General features: G+C 35.8%; 1 protein-coding gene across 8 annotated transcripts; it reads left to right on the top strand.

The window, feature by feature from the left end:
- The first annotated feature begins 211 nt into the window (after positions 1–211).
- Positions 212–16,175, top strand: LOC107878000 (probable plastidic glucose transporter 2). Of its 8 annotated transcripts, none has more exons than XM_047393775.1 (16): positions 218–462; positions 1,274–1,328; positions 1,490–1,589; positions 1,890–2,001; positions 2,145–2,212; positions 2,290–2,422; positions 10,616–10,715; positions 10,804–10,916; positions 11,016–11,109; positions 11,866–12,019; positions 12,203–12,346; positions 12,485–12,558; positions 13,124–13,212; positions 14,889–15,003; positions 15,181–15,364; positions 15,628–16,175. In XM_047393775.1, the coding sequence occupies exons 3-15, from the start codon at positions 1,502–1,504 to the stop codon at positions 15,361–15,363; spliced, it is 1,467 nt and encodes a 488-aa protein (XP_047249731.1). In that variant the 5' UTR covers positions 218–462; positions 1,274–1,328; positions 1,490–1,501; the 3' UTR covers position 15,364; positions 15,628–16,175. The 8 variants fall into 8 exon arrangements, with proteins under 8 accessions (XP_047249732.1, XP_047249731.1, XP_047249734.1 ...); XM_047393778.1 differs by having other exon boundaries at positions 15,617–16,175; XM_047393774.1 differs by having other exon boundaries at positions 1,421–1,589.
- Positions 16,176–19,752: the final 3,577 nt, after the last annotated feature.

The following is a 19,752-nucleotide window of genomic DNA, read 5'->3' as shown; positions in this document are numbered from 1 at the left end:
AATTAGTTCTTAGAAATTGTTAGTTACTAGAGACACTAATATATTAGTTAACAGATAATATTATTTTCTAAAAAATATTTTTTCAATCATTAATCGAACACTAAAAAATATTTTTCTAAAAAATATTATCTACTTATCAACAAAATAACATAAAATATTTTTCAAAAAATATTTTCTATTCACTAATCAAACATGAAAATAAATAGAAAACTTTCGATGAAAACATTTTGCAAAGAACACATTTCGATCATACCAGCATGTAGGCGGTACAGCATATAGGTTCAGTGTCGGATTGAAACATCCGTGTTACAGCAGGCGTATCTAAGCAGCAACAAGATATCACTGTTGATTCGTCTCTTTTTTCCTACAAGTTTCATTTGTTGCAGTGTCATATGAGAGGAGGACTCCATTGCGGTTGCGGCTGCTTTAATTGGATTCTTTCCCTTTTCATCTTTCTATAAGGTACATCAAGTTATAAATCGTTACTGTTTATGTGGAATGGTCACGTATTCCTTAGAATTTTCGTTCTTATCTTTATTGTTTTTCTTCTTGTGTAAGTTGGTAACAATGTTCAAATACCAGATTTTAGGATTTCATCCTGTTTGGATGTCGAGAAAGAGAAATGAAATGAAGCCGTCTTGCTTATATTTAGTTACAAGTTAATATGTTTGCCTCTGGGCTCTGAGGCCTATCAATCTTAGTACATATTTGGTTCGAGCTGGTGGGATGAGAAAACGATAGGACTACAGGAGTTATCCTTGAACTAGTTTTATTCCATGTTAAGTGTTGTAGTAAATGTTATTAGTGAAATTCTAGGCAGGATAATAGTTTCACTTACACAATAAAAAGCATGTAGTGAAAACAAGAAGAACAAGAAATTTTCAAAAATATTCTGTCCATGGAAGATATAACAGTAACAATTTGGTATTTGACAGTATATGTTTAGCCTTTAGGAAAGATTTGGGCTTAGAAAGGTGTATTTATTGCTTTGGTAATCGGAGTGAAGGACATAGTAGTGCAAATTCTCGTTCTGAGATCATCAGTGCCCTAAAATAGTCTCCTATTTTTGTAAATTTTACCTTATCAAAAGATAAATATTCTATTATCTTGGTAAAAGTATTTCCGGGATGACTGACTCAGAGGTACTTTTCTCCATCCAAGTATTGGATGAAGGTTGGAGTCTTTCAGATTCCTCCTCATTACATCACACATAGCGTACGAAATAAGCACTTGGCATCTTAAATGTTATTCTGTTTGTTTTTTTAATTATCAGGGTAAATGCAATTCCAATTTCTTAAACTTTTGCTAAGCTTTTCCAATTGTTAGTGGTATGTATCTCTCTCTATTTCATTAGATCTCTGGATTTAAAAAATGTTTTGATCTCTTTTATTTGAGCATCTAAAATGGTTTCTCAATGAAGGTAATAAGTCCTCACAAATGCTTTGGATTACCATATGTGTCACTCTGTGATTCTGGTTCTCTTTAGCAGCTCAGTTGTGGTATGTGGGGACACTTGCGTGCTTCATCCTTGATGTATAAGCGCATGACATCCAGGGATCCCATGAATGCTGGTCTTGACGTCGATTCAGGTGGGTCAACTCCCTTGTAACTAGCTCTTTATGTTATCTTGTGCATTTAGTTTTTGAATTCTATTTAAAGAGGATTATTCCCCAAGGTAATATTCAGTTCCTTGGATCTTTCGGGTGCATTTTTCAAGAATTGTCAGTATTCTAATTTTAATAGTATATGTTACTATTCTGACTGCATTTCCTTTGCACAACCAATTAAACTGGAATGGGGAAATACCTAAAAGAATCTCTTATGATATTTCTCTCACTCAGTTTGATTCTTTGTCTAATGTTCTTTTAAATTTTTGAATTTCAACTTAGATCTTCTTCAGAATGATGTAGAGCAAGAGATGACAAATCCCTCTTGGAAGTTTTCGTGTCCACATGTACTCGTGGCAACTATAGTTGCATTTCTGTTTGGCTATCATCTTGGGTTAGTTATGGAAGTCTCACTCTTTTCTATGCAATGTTCTTTCTATAATCTTGAGTATTATCGTTGGTTAGGTCTGGAGATTATTCTCAGAGATTTTCTCCTTGATTAAAAATGAATTGTCTCGTTCCCTTTGTCTTCTGCAGGGTAGTGAATGAACCTCTTGAAAGCATTTCAGTTGATCTTGGCTTCAGCGGGGATATGTTGGCAGAAGGTACCTGACGTTATATTCTTTTGGATCATCTGTCATTCTTTTTGAATTCGAATTTTAATATTTTCCTGTGAATGAAGGTCTGGTGGTGAGTACTTGTCTGGCTGCTGCCTTTGCTGGATCCTTGGTTAGTGGTTGGATTGCTGATGGAGTTGGCCGTCGTCGAGCCTTCCAGTTGTGCTCATTGCCAATGATTATTGGTGCTTCTTTATGGTAAAGTCCAAATTTCCTCCTACGCTTTGGGTGGTAAGCTAAAGTTTGTTGCTTGTATTAACAAAGTTGCTGTCTTCCTTCATACAATCTCTTTCTTGTGTTCTAGTAGTTGGAATATAGAAGGAAGCTGAATTCATTACTAGGTTTTGAGAGAAATTTCCATGTACCTTTTTGGCATTAAGATGTAATTTGGGTATTACAGGGTCTTCTTCTAGGGGGGTCTTACAGGTTCTTCTTCGAGGGGGGTCTTACAGGCTCTTCTTCTAAGGAAGACTGTTTTTGATAACCTTCCTGGTAATGATTTATTAGAAAGTCGGCGCGCTGAAGATTTTATGAAAAGAAAGAGGTCCCGTAATTTAGGGTCTTGGGTATCTTCCCAAGAAGGATTTTGCAGGAGCCTGAGTTCTGAGAGATTTTTCTTGGACTATGCCAAATGAAAAAACACAAAAAGAAAAAAAAAGAATACTTACATTACAAGATTAACTTTTCAATAGAGTGTCGCTTGGAAGATACTAATATCTGCATTAATGAATGTAAAAAGATAAAAAGCTGTCCCAGAAAGACCCATGGTCATGGTTGCATCTATGGTATGCAATTTGTGGCCTATTTTTCTTTGTCCATTTTCTTCGCTGTCAATCTGGCTAACTGTAATTCTAATGGCAATATTTTTGGTTGCTCAACTTTCCATTTTGCATTCAGATATTCTGGGTTATGAAAAATGTCATGTCCTTCTATCCTCATTGCACCCGAGGACCATATAGCATGTATGTGGTAGACACTAAAGCATACAGTAGTGACTTATGAAATATGTAAACTACTTCCTCGGAGGTAGCGGTATGGACTGCGTACATTTTACCCTCCCCAGATCTCACTTAATGGGAATACACTGGGACTGTTGTTGTTGTTGTTGCCAATTGAGTGTAATACTGGAAAAAGGGGAGAAAATTTCATCCATGAATTTCGATCATTACAATAGTCACTTTGGACGGATTTTATAATAATCCCACTTGGAAAATGATGTGTCAGCCTTCATTAGTTCTTGATTTTGCTTAAGAAATAATATATTAACTATATCTTGACTCATTTTATACGTGTCCAACCCAATTTCCTCCAAATGGATTATATAGTAGGAGAATCCCACCACCCTTGTCTTACTCCCTCTGATCTTTTTAGTTGTATTTAGTTGTCATATATGTGAAAAATAATTTTTCCCAAATACTTGTCAATATAAAAATTTAAGAGAGAATTAATTATTCTTTTCCCACTTTGCATTAATATTAATTACTTTAGAAAAACGAAGCACGTAAAGACCTAAAAATTAAAGAATTTAATAAGAAATATAGTGTTAGTCAATTTGTATTCCTAATTAATTCTTTTTTAGGGTTGTGCTAAACCTTATCCTGGCAACTAAAAAAGAACAGATGAGAGTAACATTAAGCCAGTTAGTGGAGATTGTTTTCATTAAATTTTTGTTTGATATTTTTATGAGACTAAAATCTGTTAACATAAGGAAAAAATAAAACAAGATAACAGGAGTAACTGGAATAAAAGTTAAAGAAGAAATCATTTCATAATATTGCATTCTAATGTCTCCCAAAATGCTGGCTATTAAGTAACTTCAGCAAAGAACAATAATGCTCACTATTATTCCTCGATCAAAATCATTTTTTAAAGAATATTCTTCCCTTCAACACATTTGTGCCCTAATTGAGAAAGTAAAAAAAGTATCGAAGAGAGAATATGGGCTGGATATATAGTCTATTATGTATATAATGTCAGTTTAGTATATTAACTTTATTTAATTAAACAAATGCATTAATTAAGGTTGCCACATCATTTTTCGGGTGAGATTATTATAAAATCCGACCAAAGTGACTTTTGTGATGACCGGTATTGATTTGTGAATATTTAAGATTTGATTTTGTAGGATCTTAATTGATTTGATAAAATCATATCTAATTTGTTGTAGATAGTTTAGGTAATTAGATAAAAAAGATCACATCTTGCTTGTCATATCTGCTAGAATCAATCGATTTGATTTTGTTATGTTTGCTTTCCTGTATTATAAATTTGTAGCTCTCATATGAATAAAATATACACTTTTGGTACCAATCTTACATGGTATCAGAGCAGCTTTATTCTTGTGTTGCTGATGACTAAAACATCATTTACTGGACTACGTCACCCAATGGCATTTACAGAAGCCGAGCGTTCTGTTAACAAAGTCCCGACCGAGACAACAATGAACCAAGGTGGCGATTCTTCTAATTTTTCCTTTCAGCTTACTTTTCACAAGCTGAATGGAAAGAATTATTTGGAGTGGGCGCAATTTGTCTGTTTGGCAATTGATGGTTGAGGAAAACTTGGGCACTTGGCTGGAGAAATGAGAAAGCCTGAACCAGGAGACCCAAAATGAATGCTTGGAGCTCATAAAACTCGATGGTAATTGTTTGGCTACTAAACTCCATGGAACCTACCATAGGTAAACCATATTTATTTCTTTCCACTGTTAGGGATGTTTGGGAGGCGGTTATAGAAACTTATTCTGATGTAGAAAATGCCTTTTAGATTTTTGAATTAAAAATTAAAATGTGGAAAAGAAGGCAGGGAGAGAGAAGTGTTACTATTTTCTATAATGAGATGGTTTCCCTGTGGCAAGAATTAGATCAATGCTATAATGATGAATGGGAATGTTCGAAGGATAGCTTAAAGCCAATGAGAAAGGAAGAAAGTGAGAGGGTATATCTATTTTTAGTAGGGTTGAACCAGGATTTTGACGAACTTCATTCTCGACTTCTTGGAAAAATCTGCTGCCCACTTTGAGGAAACATTTTCTGAAATTAGGCATGAAGAAACAAAGAGGAATGTTATGCTAAAAAGAGATTTCAATCTGGAATCAAAAAATATAGTCATCTGCTTTAGTTGCTGCGTAAAATGAGAATGATAAGAAAAAGAAGTCGTGGTGTGATTTTTGCAAAAAATACTGGCACACTCGTGAGACTTGCTGGAAAATCTATGGTAAACCGCCCATCGGGAACAAAAAAATGGAAGAAAACCATGACAATCAAGCCTTTTAGTGTACCAGCGAAAAATCGGGGCTGAAATCTTCTTCAGAAATGCCACCATTCACCGAGGAACAGCTAGAGCTACTGCACAAACTTCTCCAATCTCAACTCCAATCTGGTAAACCTAGTCCTTCTACTCCCACTTGTTCTTTTACCCAAACAGGTAATTTGCCACGTGTTTTTTTAGTACAGATTCTACTAGTATAAGCTCTTAGATCATAGATTCAGGAGCTAGTGATCACATGACGTGGAACTCCCATATTTTCTCGACTTATACTCCTTTAGCAGGAAATAAAAAGTCAAAGTTGTTGATGGTTCCTTCTCTGCAATTGATGGGAAGGGGACAGTCAAACTAACCTCGTTTATGACTATTTTTGATGTCCTTTATGTTCCAAAATTGTCTCATAATCTTTTGTCCAACAGCAAGTTGACTCAAAACCTTAATTATCGTGCTATCTTTGACGATATTTCATGTGTATTTCAGGATAAGGTCTCGGGGAGGATGATTGGCAATGCTAGAGAGTCTGAAGGTCTCTATTTTTTTAAAGATGGCAGCAATTCAGTAAATTTTAGTTCAGTTTGTTTGAACTCTGTTCTAGGTGATAATAAAGTCATGTTGTGGCACTATCGCCTTGGTCATCCTAGTTTTCATTATTTGAAACTCTTGTTTCCACAGTTGTTTATGAATAAAACTACATCATTTTTTCAATGTGAATTTTGTGAAGTGGCTAAACACAGACGTTCATCTTTTTCATCCCGAAGTTACCATGCCACAAAACCCTTTAAGTTAATTCATAGTGATGTTTGGGGACCTTCTAGGATAGCGACCATAAATGGAAAAAGGTTGTTTATATGTTTCATAGATGATCACACTAGACTAACTTGGGTGTATCTATTGAAAGACAAGGAGGAAGTAAAACATATATTTGAGGCTTTTTATGTTATGATTGAGACACAATTTCATGAGAAGATTCAAATATTTCGGAGTGATAATGGGAGAGAGTTTTGTAATGACCACCTAAGCAATTTTTTCACTTCTAAGGGAATAGTGCACCAAAGTTCATGTCTCGATACACTCCAACAAAATGGAGTAGCAGAGAGAAAAAAATAGGCACCTTATGGAAGTAACTAGAGCCTTAATGTTCACTAGCGGAGTCCCTAAATTTATTTGGGGAGAAGCTCTTCTAACATCCACCTATCTTATTAATAGGATGTCTTCCCGTGTTCTAAGTTTTAAAACCCCTCTCAATATGTTCAAGACATACTTCCCTACTTCTAGATTGATAACTAATCTATCTTTGAGAGTTTTTGGGTGTAGTGTATTTGTTCATGTTCATGATCATAATAGGAGTAAACTTGATCCACGTGCTAAAAAATGTGTTTTTGTTGGCTATGCCCCTTGTCAAAAGGGTTACAAGTGTTATGACCCAATTACTAGAAAGGTTATTGTCATAATGGATGTCACTTTTACTGAATCATAACTATTTTTTGAAGCTCATTTTCAGGGGGAGAAACATAGTGAAGATTCGTGGGCTGATAAAGTTCTTCTTGACCTCATATGTGAGAAACAAAAGGATCCAGGTTTTATGATGGATACAGGAAATAGTTTTTTTAGTAATAACAACCTAGATAAAGTAAGAGATCCCAACTTAAATAATGAAAATAAGGATATTGAGGCAACATAGCATTTTCATGATACAAATAATGACAAGAATAGGGAACAAACAAGGGAATTACAGGTTTACATAAGAAGAAACCGGAATCAAGAAAAAGAGATCAAGGACTCTCATCAGAACCAAATGCCCGCAAGATCTTACTGATACACAAGGTAATTCTCTAGAACCCAACTCTGATTTACCCCTTGTTTGTTTAGACCTTGATCTTCCAATTGCCAAACGTAAAGGGGTCAGAAAAGTCACCAACTATCCTATGTCAAATTTTGTGTCATATAGAAACTTATCCCCTTCCTATATAGCTTTTCTTTCTCAACTATTTGGAGTGGAGTGGAGTTACCGAGAAATGTGCAGGATGCTTTGAACGTTCCCGAGTGGAATGAGGCAATTCTTGAGGAGATGAATGCTCTGGAGAGAAATAAAACCTGGAAAATGGTGGAATTACCTTGTGGAAAGAAAACAGTCTGCTGCAAGTTGGTGTTCACCATCAAATTTAAATCAGATGGGTCCCTAGAGAGGTATAATGCACATTTGGTAGCAAAAGGATTCACTCAAAACTTATGGGATTGACTATCTTGAGACATTTGCTCTAGTTGCCAAATTGAATTCAATAAGGGTTCTTCTGACCATTGCGGCCAACCTTGATTGGCCCCTCCAACAACTAGACGTGAAGAATGTATTCTTGAATGGAAAACTCAAAGAAGAAGTTTACCTTGGACCCTTCTCCAGGCTTTGAAGAAAGGTATGGAACTAGAGTGTGCAAGCTAAAAAAATCTCTCTACGAGCTCAAACAATCTCCAAGAGCTTGGTTTGAGGGTTTACTCAGTTTGTGAAAAAATAAGGGTACACTCAAGGGCAAGCTGATCATACCATGTTCATTCGACATTCGCCTGAGGGAATGACAACTATTCTGATAGTGTATGTTGATGATATTATACTTACAGGAGATGACTTGTCCGAAATGGAGAATTTAAAGAAACAATTGGCCTCGGGGTTTGAGATTAAAGAACTGGGCCAGTTGAAATATTTTCTTGGCATGGAAGTAGCGAGATCAAAAGAAGGCATTATGGTGTCACAAAGGAAGTATGTGCTAGATCTTCTAAGAGAGAAGAGAATGAGTGGTTGTTGTCCAGCTGAAACACCCATTGATCCGAATATAAAATTCGAAAATAAAGAAGGAAATTCAGTTGACCACAGTCAATATCAAAGACTAGTGGGGAAGCATACTTGACTTGATATAGCTTTTTCTGTAAGCTTAGTCAGTCAGTTTATGCACTCTCCAAAGAAAAAACACCAAGAAGCGGTTTATAGGATCCTAAGATAGCTTAAAAGTTCTCCGAGGAAAGGATTATTTTTCAGAAAAAGTCAACATAAGGGCATTGAAGGCTTTACAGATGCTCTAGCTCTACTACTGACAGGAGGTCCACATCTTGATATTGTACACTTATCTTGGGGAAATCTTGTGACCTGGAGAAATAAAAAGCAGAATGTTGTAGCCCGCAGTAGTGCTGAAGCCAAATAACGATCTATGGCCCATGGGATTTGTGAAATGATTTGGCTCAAGAAGATGATGGAAGAACTCAAAAAACCGTTTGGTTTACCAATGAATTTGTATTGTGATAATAAAGCAGCCATAAGTATTGCTCACAATCCAGTTCAACATAATAGAACAAAACATATTGAAGTGGGTACACACTTCATAAAAGAGAAGATTGAAGAAGGAAGTGTGTGCATACCTTTCGTCCCAACAAACTAGCAAATTGCAGATATTTTCACAAAAGGCTTGTTTAAATCAAAATTTGAAATTTTTTTTTGATAAGGTAACATTTGTATTGATTCCACAAAATCATATAGGATATAGTTACAAGCTACATCTAGGCTTGGTAAGCAAAAAGAAAGTAAAATTCTATAAGGACTCTAAAAACTGTCCAAGCATCGCTGTATTTGTAATGAACATTTCGAAACACCAAAAATGTAAAATTTGAATACAATTATTCTTTATCGTCTGGATGGAGTTGCGTTTGTTTTCAAAACCTCTTGAGTTCCTCTCTTTCCAGATAGTCCACCAAATGCATCCTGGAATCATTTTCCAGATGCTTTTTTGAAATTTGAAATTCTTGTAAGCAAGTTAGGCATGACAAATATTTACATGCCAACTTGAGGGGGTGTGTTGATTTGTGAATATATAAGATTTGATTTTGTAGGATCTTAATTGATTTGATAAAATCATATCTGATTTGTTGTAGATAGTTTAGGTAATTAGATTAAAAAGATCACATCTTGATTGTCATTTCTGCTAGAATCAAATGATTTGATTCTGTTATGTTTGCTTTCCCGTACTATAAATTTGTAGCTCTCAGATGAATAAAATATACACTTTTGGTACCAATCTTACAACTGGAACAAAGTAAAATGATTTTTGTGTAATGAAAGAAAGAAAAACGACTTTTGTGTAATTGACACAAAGGTAAGTGACCATGGATTAATGTAAAAAGATAAAAAGCTGTCCCAAAAAGGCCCATGGTCATGGTTGCATCTATGGTAGTAGTGCAATTCGTGGCCTATTTTTCTTGTCCATTTTCCTCGCTGTCAATCTGGGTTACTGTAATTTTAATGGCAATATTTTTGGTTGCTCAACTTTTCATTTTGCATTCAGATATTCTGGGTTATGAAAAATGTCAAGTTCTTCTATCCTCATTGCACCCAAAGACCATTTAGCTTGTATGTGATGGACACTAAAGCATACAGTAGTGACTTATAAAATATGTAAATTGCCAATTGAGTGAATACTAGGAAAAGGGTATATACATTAAGAAGTTTTGCTTTGTAGTTCGTTCGGTTATGTGCATTTGCGTTCAGGTGTCTTAGTGTATATTTGTCGATTGGATGGTGTGTTTACGCTAGGTAGTGATCATTATTAAGGTATTCTGTAGAAGCGTTTGTCATTCACTTGAAAGTAGCTAGTGGAGGTGTTGGTTTAATGTATCAATTGATTTCTGGGGAAATTGAATAACTGAATGTTGCTTTTTGAAATCTCAAGTATGCTTTTTCAGGTAATTAAAAATTACAATATATAATACTATTCAAGTTTAAGTGCTGGTTTGAATATGAGGAGGACTTGTTCTTGATAGGATGGATAGTGTACGCTTGTGAAATTTGAACTTTTAGTAGGTGGTCTGGAAGACTGAAATCACTTTATTACTCAAGCACCCTTTTCTTCAGAATTGATGTTTCTTTTCATTTCCTTTTGTCATTTACCTTCTGGTTGAAAATGCTTTAATTGAAATTTCTGAGTTCTGTTAATCTTGTCTAAGGATTTTGTAAAGATGCTTCACTAGTCCCAATAAAAGTAATAGAATTTGTGTTTTCCTTCTCATGGTTCTTGGTATCAGCTTTCCTATTATTGTCCTTTATCCTTAAAGTCACATGCACTGTTATTGACACATTATTTCCAGTGCAACAGCCCAAACTCTAGCAGGCATGCTTGCAGGAAGATTTTTGGTGGGATTAGGATTGGGTGTAGGTCCTCCTGTTGCTTCTCTTTATGTTGCAGAGGTAAAGCTAATATTAGCTTTAGGTTATGATACTTTTAGTTATTTTATGCCTTCTCAAATTCCATTTTAAATGCTTAATATTGATGCAGGTTTCTCCTGCTCATGTGAGGGGTACCTACGGGAGTTTGATTCAAATAGCAACATGTCTTGGGCTGATGGCAGCTCTTGTTATAGGGATCCCCATCAAGAATATAGTGAGTTGGTAAGATAGTATATCTACTGGTCAAGCTTCTGTAGATGATTTTTCTTGAGTAAGCAATGAAGTTGTATCTGTGCTCATTATGCATTCTAATCCGTACAGGTGGCGTGTATGTTTTTGGGTGTCTACTATTCCTGCTGCAATACTTGCACTTGCTATGACGTTTTGTGTTGAGTCCCCTCATTGGCTATATAAGGTATTGTCTATTTTATGGGCCTCTTGCACCTTTAAGATGGTTAATTACAATTTGCACCCTCTGAGTCATTTCTAGGTTGCTGTCGTTGCCATGTAAATGTATAAATCTAATAAGTTCCTTTAGTGCTGAAAATATTTGCTGTCTGTCTCAGCTCTTCTCAAGTCTCTGTTTCATTTTCTTTCTTAAAATTATGCTACCTTGCACATAAATGGTCACATCACAACTCATTTTTTTAAACCTTTTTATTCCTCTTTGCTCTTTTCGTAAGATCTAAGCTAATGTATGAGTCTAGGTATTTAAATCCGAACAAATGAATTTACCTTTATGGCCATACTTAAATTTAACCTCTATTTCCTACGAACCCCTATCTCCAGATAGAAACAGCAGGTGCGAGTGAAGGGAACAGAAGAATGAACCTTTGCTACAGAGGGTGCTGAAATATTTCTTAGATTAAAACGTTATTGGTTTTGGAGTATTGTTTTTGCATCCCAAGTTGCTATATAGCTTACCTGCAAGTTTAAATTTCTACTCTGTAGATTAATGGATGCGGTAATTTATTTTGATGGTTTTGAATATAATTTTTCGATTTTAAATTTTGTATTACCCTGGGATATTTCACTCTAGTTTTTTCCCAGAAACTGACAGATTCATTATTATATCATAAGTTGAGGGGGATGATATCAGTGCAGACAAGTATCAGTTGGGTCTGTCATGCTAGTTAATTAAATTGGTTGGTTAATTTTCTTTTGTCTGCAGCAAGGAAGACTTGCTGAGGCTGAAGGCGAGTTAGAGAGGCTTCTAGGAAGTTCACATGTTAACAGTGCAATGCTGGAGCTTTCAAAGTCGGATAGAGGGGATGAGATTGAAAGTGTTAAGATCTCTGAATTGCTCCATGGTCCGCATTCTAGAGGTAAAGAAATGAGTTTTATGGAGTTGTATAGTTTCCTTATTTACAATCCCAGAGTTAGTAGTTAATCGTACGCTAACGAAGTTTTGACATCCCTAACATTGCCACAGCAGAAACTTCTTCATTTATTCTCTTAATGCATTTTAAATTTCCAAGTCCATTGTCATTTACCTACTCCTTTTGCAGTTGTTTATATTGGGGCAACCCTATTTGCTTTACAACAGCTATCTGGAATAAATGCTGTGTTTTATTTCTCTTCAACTGTATTTAGACGTGCGGGAGTATCCTCGAACCTGGCAAATGTTTTTGTTGGGATTGCAAACTTGACAGGTACAAACTAGTGAACATCCTCGGGTTGTGTTCCTCTTTTCTAGCTTCGCCTGTATACTTACGTTTCTCGAATTTGGTTCAGTGGTATCATTTCCAAAGTCGTTAGCTAACCTTCTGTTCCTCTACGCGTTTATCCAGGGTCAATTGTGGCCTTGGTTCTGATGGACAAGTTAGGAAGGAAAGTCCTCCTTCATTGGAGCTTCTTCGGAATGGTAATGTACCTTATTGTATTCCTGCTGACTGGGATCATTAATACTTGGAAAGAAACTTCATACCTAAAAAATGGATTTAGCTCTAGGAAAAATAAGTATTGAGATAAATCTTTCAATTCCTCAAATGTCATTATTGTTACGCCGACAACCTGGTCATGGCGCTTTCCCAGGGGACGTTATCTATTTACATTCCCGTTTCAGGTTCGGCAAGTGCAGTTACTTGTTTGTTGGTAGGATATAAAGATGGTGACATGGGCTAATGTGATGCAATCCTAGAATTCTTACTAGGGACTAATTGTTGCATTTTCTAATTAGAGGCTATTCTTGGTGCTACTTTTGTAAATACATTCAGTGAACTTCAGCAGAAGAAAATGAGAACTTACGTGGTTCAGTATATGAATTCATTTTCTGAAACATAGCTCTCCCCCCATCCCCTTTTCTTATTCATCTGACCTTATATTGGCAAATTTAGTGATAAAGACATTTTTATTTAGCTTTATCCTGTGTGCGGTAGTTGGATCTTTATGTCTGAAATTTGGCATGTTTGGGGCGTTGACTTATCCAGGCTTTGTCCATGGCCCTTCAAGTGTTTGCTTCAAGTGGGATTGCATCAAATTATGGAGCTTTTTATTTCTCTGTTGGTGGCATGCTGCTGTGAGTAGTCCCCTGACTTAAAATTCTTACAGATGATTCCATTTGTACAGAATATGAAACAGTATCTATGGTGAAATCGCTACTTCGTTATAACATTTTTTTTTTTGCTAAATCGAATATAACAAGTAGAAGTTGATAGTAGAGGCTGAGCACGAGGTCACAGCCTCAACAGTAGTAAAATAGTACAGTGCAACAGAGGTAAAGTAAAAACTGGAGGGTTATCTAGTGGTAGCAACATAGCATCATCTTCAGAGTAGGCCAAGAGCTTCTTGTGTTTTTCCATAGCATCAGCCACATCATTACCCACCCTTGGGACGTGACTGATATGTTGTACCTGCAACTCATCCACGAGTCACCTGCAGGTAGATAACATGTGTAAGTATTTTGATGTGGTCAAGCAAGGAGGTCAAGAAGTACCTAAGAATCTGTCTCGATTACAAGGGGCACCAATTTTTTTAGTAGCAATTTGCAGCCAAAGAAATTGGGCATACAATTCAGTATATATTACTGTAGTGTGGTATAGTGATCCCATGTATCCAACAATCCACTGTCCAATATGGTCACGAATAACACCAGCAACTCCACCTCTCTGTTAGGAGATCAGTAGCGCCATCAATATTCAATTATACCAACCAGATAGTGGTGGTTGCCAAGTGTCATTGCCCTGCTTTTAGTTCTTTGTGGGAGAGGGGGAAATCAGAAAGAAATAAAATTTTCAGAAATTTCAAATTTAAGTTTGTTAAGGGGCCAGTCTGTTGTTGGTAACGACTTTATTATGATTGCGCCAAAACCATAAGGCAAAAGGCATGAATAAGGAGCATGGAACAGAGATGTTACTATTCAATCTTACTGGAAGATGACTGAGTACCACTGATCACAAATCCAAGATAAATAATCTATGCGAGGGGGATCAAGGTTAAAGAGGTCCCACAGTTTGGTCAGGGAACAGTGGAAGAGAACATGTGCTATATCCTCATTGGGGTGGTTACAAGTAGTACATGTTGCATTGGGAAGAATGTTCACAGAATGATGATACACATTTGTCGGCAGTTTATGATGGTAAATTAGCAGAGAAAATATTTCAGTTTATTTGGAATTTTAATGTGCCAAATCCAAATGATGTTGGAGGTATATCCTAGTAGGGTTGACTAAATTGAGAGGTGATAGGCAGAAGCAGTTGTGAATGTACCATTATTGGTGGGATGCTTGCAGTCCAAATGTTAAACTCAATAAATCAACTTTTAATAGTAGAGTACATGTGAACTAAAAACGCATTTGCACCCTTAGTTGTTTGAGACTTGATAGTCTGGTGTCATGTTTTCTCCTAGTTGCACAAATTTGTATTCTTCACTCCTTCCCAAGGACACAGCGGATGACCAGCAGCCTATAATACCTGTAGGCTGTACTTACAGCATTATTTGCAGGCTTCTTTTCATCTTCTTCTTTTCTTCACTGTGGTAGAATAGTTCTGGTAACACGAAAACTAATCTCAGTCTCTCTTTTCCCATTTTTACCACCTCAATAATGGGCAACTAAGTTTTCAAGTCTCTCTCTCTCTCTCTCTCTCTCTCTCTCTTTGTAGCTAGATAAATTAGCCTTCCTCTGCAATTTATTAATGGCAACATCTATGAAAACACTGAACTAGATGTATATCTATTTGAAATTTCCTTGTGCAGGTTTGTCTTGACATTTGCTGTTGGAGCTGGTCCAGTTCCTGGTCTCCTCCTCCCAGAAATATTTCCCAGTCGAATTAGGGCTAAAGCTATGGCATTTTGTATGTCAGTTCACTGGGTAATTATTCTCATCAAATTCTCCATTTTTCTATTTACAACTGGTATCAGACCTCTGTTCAGCTGATATGGTATGACATTGTTCAATTATTGCTTGAGTCAGAAAAGTGAAGGAGCAGGAAAAAATGACAGGAATCTTACAACTGCTTTTCTTAATTGACTGTGGTGCTTTCTGTAGGTGGCTAACTTTTTTGTTGGGCTGATGTTCTTGCGCTTGCTGGACCAACTTGGACCACATCTATTATACTCCATATTTGGCACCTTCTGTGTGATGGCCGCGGTATTTGTAAAGAGGAATGTGATGGAAACGAAGGGAAAATCACTTCAAGAAATTGAGATTGCCCTTCTTCCACAAGAATAAAGTAAGTTTTTGGAAACTAAACAGGTTTTTAGATTATGTTAAGTGTGACGATCAAGTACGTAGTTCATTAAGCTTTTGGAAAATAGACTTTTAGATGTTGTTAGAGTGGCAATTGATTAAGTACATAGTTCATTAAGCTTTTGGAAACTAAATACGCTTTTAGATGTTAGCGTGACAATTGATCAAGTACATCGTTCATTTTTTGTGCATTCTTCTTGAATAAAGGTAAAATAATTCATTCCCCTAATTGTAGCCATTTTTCAGGAATTCTTCTTCTGGAGTGCAGGGAAAGAATAAATCAATACCATAGTGTTTTCCGGGTTTGGAAGTGAATGGAATGTATGTTTATGCCCATAATCTATAATACTTTCAGACCTTTCCTGCTTTATACATTCAACCTATGCATCCTACTACTGAGCGATTTAAGTCGTCATGCAACTGTTTCTGGCAGTAGCAGTTTTTCCCCAGCAGCCAGGATGCTTTGGAAATAGAGTTGAATAGAATATATATTTGGTTTGTGTTCTAGTATTTGGCGGCAGAATTGTCGCTCCCTCGAACTCAGCGTCCCTGCCCCTAGAAAATAACATTTGTGTTGTTATAGTAAGGACGGTGTGTACGTACGAGTCTTTCGTTTAAGTGTGTTTTTTAGTTGCTGAATTTCAAGTATGGAGAAGGGCCAAATATATCCTCATTAGTTAGACCGATAGAAATAGTTTAAATAATAACAAACAACATAAATTTTGATAGTCTGGAGCTTAATTACAGAAAATTTTAATATTTTGTATAATTATTGAAAATTTTGATTTTGGATCTTTCGAGATTCATAATTAGCTTCCGATACATTGGATGATATATATTTTTCTTGTAAATATATATAACTAGCTCTCGATATATTTTTTTGATTTTGAATTTTTCGAGATACATAATATATTCAATTAGATATGTTTTTACTTTTGTAAAAATACATAATTAGTTTTCGATATATTTTTTTCAATTTTGGATCTATCAAGATATATAATTAGCTTTGTATACATCCAACGAAAGTACATAATTAGTTAAAATTTTTGTAATTACTTTGTAAGGGTGGGGATTTGTGTAAATATGGTAAGTTAAGGCGTAAGTTTATGTTATTTTTTCTTTACATATGCCCTTATTATACTTTCGATCTAATGTATCCTTTTTATTATACTTTAGGTCCATATATATATATATATATTCTGTACTATTAGAAATAGTTTAAATATATTGTTTATTATACTTTCAGTCTAAATATTTTCTAGTTACTTTGGTTCAAATATACTCCTCTCATTATATCTTCTATCCAAATATACCATCCAAATATACCTCCATACTTTTATGTTGATTTACACTCCTCTTCTCCCCCTCTCACCCCCTCAACACACACCCACACACCTTTTTTTGTTAAGATAAAGTGATTTACCCATTTTATCTAAACGGACATAGGATGAGCTTCAAAATAAAAATAGCTCATCACCAAATATAAATATTTGTGCGATTCACTTTACATACTCACCATTTAATCCATCTCCATTTCACTTCCTTAATTCATACAAAAAAAAAACAATAAACATATTCATTATTTATACCTCTATCATTTAAATCTTTCCTTAGCCTTGGAACAAATAAACTTCTTTACAGGAAAATTTTGATATTTTGATATATAAGAAAAATCATTTTCTTTTTGTCTATCATGTTTTGGTCTATTATCAGTTCTTATACCTTACACTTAACATAATCAGCTAAGGAGGATTACCTTATATAGATGCAGAAAAAAAATTCCTATACCTGAGAAACGAATCATTCATGTCAATGGGAAAGTATTCAAAAATAGGTGGAATACGGACTTCAAGAATTTGGATTCATGAGAAGCAGATCATTTAAAAAGAGAAGACGACAAGAAAATAAAAGAATTTAAAGTGAAGGAAATTGAGATGATTTAAAGGGGTGGGTTTCAAAAATAACGGTAAATCAACATAATGATATATGAGAGACGTATATTTAAGCCCAAAGTATATAAAAAAAGGTATATTTGGACTGAAAGTATAACGAGCGGTATATTTAAACTATTTCTAATAGTACAACAACATATTTGTATCCTAAAGTATGAGCTGTATGCTGGGGTACGAGTGGTGAAGTCCTGTCGTAGCCTGACCAGTGTTAGTTGATGGGATGGTTTTGGTCACTGAAATGGATACGACATAGGGGTGAGTGTCGTATGGTTGGGTATGAGTCGTATAGGTAACTCGTAAGGTGAACAGTGTTTGATCCTCCTGGTGTTGCATTCTACCAGGGATAAGGTTCATGGATACAGATTATATGCTGAGGTTACGACTTAGGTGGATAATTCGTATACTGGACAGTGTCTGATTCATGGTTGAGGTTTGGTTATGATCGGGTAGGTATCAACCGTAAGGGAGGTTACGACTCGTAAGGAGGTCAACCGTAACCCTATGTCAGGTTTTTATGGGATTTAAGTGGGGCTATTCTGGACATTGCCCTACTTATCCTAAAAAGGACCCACAACTTCTAATACACTTAGGAGGTTATTTACCCAATTATTTTACTCTTAAACACTTAGAAACTCTTCCTAAACATATCATAATTCTCTCAAGAGCTTTTGGGGAAAAAAGCTAGGGTTTCAACTAAGGGATTACTTTGGGGATTGTCTTGGTGAATTCTTTCCATAAATCTTCTTTGTTTAAGGCATGATTCTCTTCCTTAATTGTAATTTCATTTAAAGGCAAGGTTACATGGTTGATTTCATGGGTTTTCTCTTGCATGATTATGGCTTTCAACTATTGATTTAGGGTTTTTGATGTTAAACGCTTGGTTATGATTTTCTATTATTTTAATTATGTTTTCTATGCATTAACGGTGGTTTTGGACAATTGAATTGCATGGTAATGGTTTAGCGGTAATGGCATTTGGTTTTGGTTATATTTTGCCCCCAAGATGTTTGATAAAATGCTTATAAAGATATGTTCATTGCATTGACTTATTTTAATGGAACTATTGCTTTTTTTTTTTTAGCTTATATATGAAACCTTAAATATTTTTCAATGGTTTACAAAGGTTAATGGATAATTAGTTATGCTTGGGGAGGACATGATAGTCTCCCAAGAGGTTTAATATGGCTAATGATAGGGCACTTAAATATCCCCTTAATCTAAATGGTTTGGCTATAGATAATGCTTGCAAGTATGGTAGTATGACGATGCCGCTAGTTTATTAAATAACCTTGGTTAATAAAAAGATAAATGGATTGTCTGGACTTGGTTTTAATTGGGCATTAATGGCGAAAAATGTAAGCTAAGCCGTGGAAGGTGGTAGTCCTGGGGGGATTAAAGTCGAAAACTCATATTTGCCGATATGAGGGGTCTTCGATGGCCACATACGAGTGTCACATTTATTTTGGAGGGATGTACTAGTCATCCCAGGGATATTGCCTGGTCGTGCGGCTACACGTATTGGGACCTTTTCAGCAGGGGGAGCTGAACCCATATGGCCCTTGGGTGGTAGGACGACTAATGCTACACAACTCAGGTAAAGGTTTTAAATGGCATGCTAAACCCGATCCCTTTTCCCAGCACTTATATATATGTATGGTTGTTTTCATTGGATGGTTTTAACTTGGTTTTGATAACTGGCATTACTTTATCCTTATTCAGAGTTTCATACTAGTGTTCACCCATTAACCCATCTACTGGTGACTGTATACCCAAGGTATGCAGGAACCGGTCGTTTGACTTCTCTTTCATAGTACTTGATTTGGGGACAACTTATTAGACTAAAATGGTGAGTTTCCATCCTTTCGAAAGGTATCATTTCATGTTGGACATTCTTAGATATTTTACTTTTTTCTTTCAGATATTGGTTTTTACCATAGTTGGGGGCATATCCCAATCGGATATTTGTATTCTCTTGGATAGAGGCTTTGTGGTACTTTTGGGGGTTGGTATGAGCGGGATCGGTATTGGTTTCAGCCTTAGCATTGGTGTTGGTATTGGGACTAACATCAATGGACGATATTGTTGGTGGTTCCATCGTATTACATTTTGAGTTTAATTATCATATTATGTTTGATACTTTCTAAATGCTTTGGTATGGTATGGATGGTTGGTTTGGTATGGTTAGACTCAGTTGGGTAGGTCATGGTTGTGACCCTATTCTAGATTCCTCATGAAAGTATTACGCAATCTTGTCATATGCTCGAAATTCAGCTCATCTAAGGATGTATAAGGTGGTTGGGTTCGGTTAATGGGCCAGTCCCCAATCCTGGTTGGACTTGGGATGCCTATTATGATAAGGCCCCCGACCGGACTGCGTCAAACTGGTATTAAAGCCTAGGTTCATGGTCAATTGGGAGTC

This window comes from Capsicum annuum, chromosome 7 (genome assembly GCF_002878395.1).
Source record: "Capsicum annuum cultivar UCD-10X-F1 chromosome 7, UCD10Xv1.1, whole genome shotgun sequence".
Classification (NCBI taxonomy): Eukaryota; Viridiplantae; Streptophyta; class Magnoliopsida; order Solanales; family Solanaceae; genus Capsicum; species Capsicum annuum.
Note: the sequence above shows the minus strand (reverse complement) of the source record. Positions and strands in the feature narration are given on the sequence as shown.